This window comes from Corylus avellana, chromosome ca2 (genome assembly GCF_901000735.1).
Source record: "Corylus avellana chromosome ca2, CavTom2PMs-1.0".
Taxonomy (NCBI): domain Eukaryota; kingdom Viridiplantae; phylum Streptophyta; class Magnoliopsida; order Fagales; family Betulaceae; genus Corylus; species Corylus avellana.
This window is the reverse complement of record NC_081542.1, coordinates 1,183,670-1,187,741: the sequence shown is the minus strand read 5'-3', so window position 1 is coordinate 1,187,741 and position 4,072 is coordinate 1,183,670. Positions and strand designations below refer to the sequence as shown.

Here is a 4,072-nt window from a genome sequence, read left to right as displayed (position 1 = left end):
AGTTCCCATGTATGGTTAGACATAATTGAATCTAATTCATTATTAATAGCTTCTAACCAAAAAGGTGCATCAATAGATTTGATTGCTTGATTATAACATATCGGATCATCACCAACAATATAAGTAATAAAATCATTACCGAAATTCCTTTCCGTTCTAGCTCGCTTGCTCCTCCTCAATTCTTGCACATCATCAACAATTTCATTAGAAGTAAAAGAAGGTTCATGCAATAATTTTTCCTTATTTTTCAAAGGAAACACATTCTCAAAGAAAATAGCATTTTCAGTTTCAATAATAGTATTGTAATCTAAAACATCACTCTTAATAACAAGAAATCTATAACATGAACTATTGCAAGCATAACCAATAAAAACACAATCACAAGTTCTAGAGCCAAGTTTCCTCTTTTTAGGCTCGGGTAGCATAACCTTTGCCAAACACCCCCACACTTTGAGGTATTTCAAACTAGGCTTACGACCTTCCCAAAGTTCGTAAGGAGTTTTACCGGTTTTTTTATGAGGCACTTTATTTTGAATGTGACAAGCCGAAAGAATGGCTTCCCCCCACATGTTATTGGGTAGCCCGGAACTAACAAGCATAGCATTCATCATTTCTTTCAAAGTTCTATTCTTTCTTTCGGCTACTCCATTAGATTGTGGTGAATAAGGAGGTGTAACTTCATGTATTATGCCATTTTGTTCACAAAATTCCTTAAAAGGATTAGACTCATATTCACCACCCCTATCGGTCCTTAGTCTTTTAATCCTTTTATTCTTTTGATTTTCAATTTCAATTTCAATTTTGTATTTTATGAACATTTCTAAGGCTTCATCTTTGGATCTTAATAAATAAAGTTTAGTAAATCTAGAGTAATCATCAACAAATATCACATAATATTTTTTACCACCTCTAGTCATTGTGTGCTTTAAATCACCAAAATCACTATGTATTAACCCAAGAAGTTCAGTTTCTCTTGTAATAGATTTACAAGGTTTTTTAGTGATTTTAGTCTCAGCACATACTTCACATTTATCCATATTAGTTTCACTTAGTGAATTAATAATTCCAGTTTCTTTCATTTTCTTGATGTAGCGAAGATTTACATGTCCAAGTCTACCATGCCAAATATTAATAGAATCAACCAAGTAAGCACAAGAAGATGAATTTTCATTAATAATATTAGCAACATTTAATACAAAAAGACCTTGATCTTCATAGCCTTTACCAACAAATGCATCATGCTTAGTTAAGGTAACAATGCCACCATCAAATAAAACCTTAAGTCCTACCTTACCAAGCAAGTGTACCGAAACAAGATTGTGTCGAAATGAGGAACATGTAGAACATCGGAGAGTGAAAGGGTTTTACCCGAAGTCAGCTTTAAGAGAGCTTTCCCTTTGCCTACCACAGGCACAGATCTATTGTCTCCAACAATTACCCGCTCAGTATTTTCCTTTATTGGTGTGTAGGAGGATAAGTCTTCTTTATTTCCACAAATGTGCCTAGTAGATGCGGAATCAATCACCCATCCTTTTACTTCCGTGGTCATGTTAGCTTCAGATACGACAGCTGCAATGATCTCTTCCACTTCCGTCACATTTGCCTTGTTTTTTGATATTGATCCTTTGTAGTTGTTGGTGGTCCTCTGCTTACATGCCGCTGCATAATGACCTGCTTTGCCACAAGCAAAACAAATGACCTTTTTCTTTTGTATTAGAGAATGAGATGTGTTGAATCTTTTCTTATCATTCCAAGGTTTTCTTTTGGGCTTATGGTCAAATTTCTTGTAGTGTTGTGGAGGCCTAATAGATCTCTCTTCTACTAAATTAGCTTTGGAAATAATTTCCTTAGCTTTGTTAACCTTTTCCAAAGACCTATTCCTTTCTTCTATTTTAATATGCACTATGGTTTGTTGAAGACTCATGAAAGTCTTTTTTTGTTTGAAATGGAGTTTATACTCCTTCCAAGAGTCGGGTAATTTTTCAACAAGACACTGGGTCATAAAACTTTCGGGTAGACCATTACCCTCTTTGGTTAATTCAGCAACTATATTATGAAACTCATGAATTTGAGAAGTAATACTCTTTTCATCAGTCATTTGAAAATGTAAGAAATTGCTTGCAGCAAATTTCTTAGTACCCTCATCCTCAATCACAAATCTACCAACTAATTCATCCCATAAATCTCTAGCAATAGTAAAATGGCAATAAACATCAAACAATTCATTAGATAAAGAATTTAATATAGTATTGACACATAATGTATTAGCCATTTCCCAATCTCTTAATTCTTTGGATTGTTCTTCAGATTCCTCATCCGGTCTAGGCTCAGTTAGAGCACTAGAGATTTTTGTAAAATCTAAAACTGCAAGAACCTTTTGTTGCCAACGTTTAAAATTATTTCCATCAAAAGATTCAATTTTTGTAGCATCTGGAAGAACTTTAGCAGCAACAAGAATTTGTGCATCCATATTCAACCTTTAAGATTGTTATAAATTAAATGGATGGTGCAAAAATTCTTATTGATGCTAAATAATATTAATCCAAACAATTAACAATTAGATAAATAGAATACAATAAATAAAAAATAGAGCAAGGAAAAATCTCACAAAGCTATAGAATCACGCAAGAGCGTTGTCCTTAAAGGTTGATTTCGTGCCTCCCGGAGTGTATAACTCGGTGCGATTGGATCTCTTGACACGCAACCTCCCAGGATTAGACTATAGCGTCTACCTTCGTTAAGGACGCACTTCCAAGTAACGAAGATCAAATGAACAACCCTTTGATCAAAGAAGATGAGGGAAAAACCCACACAAAAAACAAAGACCAAAATATAGCTCAATGGCTTATGAAAATAAAATTTGTTGGAAGAAGAAAAGGTTGTACGATGCTTTTCTTTGGAACCAAAAGAAGTGATTTTTGGAGCTAGTAGGTGGGCTCAATTTATAAAAGAAATTGAGCTCCTTGCTTTTACTAATACCATTAAAAACCAACGGTAAAAAAAACACATTAAAACCAGCAATTAAAAATAGTTTGTAAAAGATATTTATTCCCCAACAACCATATATCTAATTTTTCCATAATAAAAACTCATGAATTGATTTTATTGTCAAAATGGTCAAAAAATTAATAGGTAAATAAAAATCAATATTTGTAACATCACAACAGTAAATGTCTTTCCATAACCGGTTTGATCATAAGCAAATATGCACACATTATAACCATCTACAACAGGCTGCACCAAATATTGCATTGTAATAACAAAAGTAAAAGACATAATTACGAATTAAAATATAGTTCTGCCGGAGCTTGGGAGTAAGTCCAGGGTTGTTTTCAGAACCATATATTGTAAATGTCTTTCCATAACCAATTTGACCATAAGCAAATATGCACACATTATACCATTTACAGCAGGCTGCACCAAATACTGCATTGTAATAACAAAAGTAAAAGACATAATTACGAATTAAAATTCAAATATATATATGAGAAAATTACAAGCTAAGATCCCCTAAGTTGATAATGTATTCAAACTCAATCAAACTTGCCCTTGTATCCTCAAACACGTCTTCTTGGGTAGCACTGCCATCCAATACATGATCGTATATATGCTGCTTCGCTTTCTACTTGGCTTTATCATCTATGGATGTTCAACTGTAAACTCATCAAGACTTGTGAGTACATCTCTTTCTTTTTAAGCAGTCTCTTTCTCATTAAGTGGTCTTAATCTGAAATGTATCAAAAGGACAATATTTTGCTCATGTCATTTATAAGGATTCTTCAAGACTAACAAAAATAAAGACCAACACATCTAATGCGGTTGAAAATGCACTTCATTTTGAAGGTTTTGGAAAATGTCAACCTTCAATAGTATTAAAATAACGCTTTCTTAAAACTTGTTCCTCCTTATATATAAAGGACTCAGCAAGTTTAGCCCCTTGCATCTTCAAAATGGCAGCAGTTTGCTTATTCTTTCTATCGATGTCCTAAATGAAAGTAGAAAGTAATAAGCAAAATGTACTCCATTGAAAATGCATTCATATCAAGGCCTAAAATATTGTGATGCAATTAAA

At 33.3% G+C, this 4,072-nt stretch overlaps 1 protein-coding gene across 1 annotated transcript; it reads right to left on the bottom strand.

Annotated features, from left to right (window-relative positions):
- Positions 1-1,285: 1,285 nt before the first annotated feature.
- Positions 1,286-2,470, bottom strand: LOC132173024 (uncharacterized). The gene has a single exon (XM_059584585.1). It carries the CDS (start codon positions 2,468-2,470, stop codon positions 1,286-1,288), a length of 1,185 nt encoding a protein of 394 aa, XP_059440568.1.
- Between the last annotated feature and the right edge of the window lie 1,602 nt (positions 2,471-4,072).

Excerpts from the sequence above, each read along its gene's own strand:
- LOC132173024 (XM_059584585.1), bottom strand. The coding sequence starts at position 2,470 with ATGGATGCACAAATTCTTGTTGCTGCTAAAGTTCTTCCAGATGCTACA.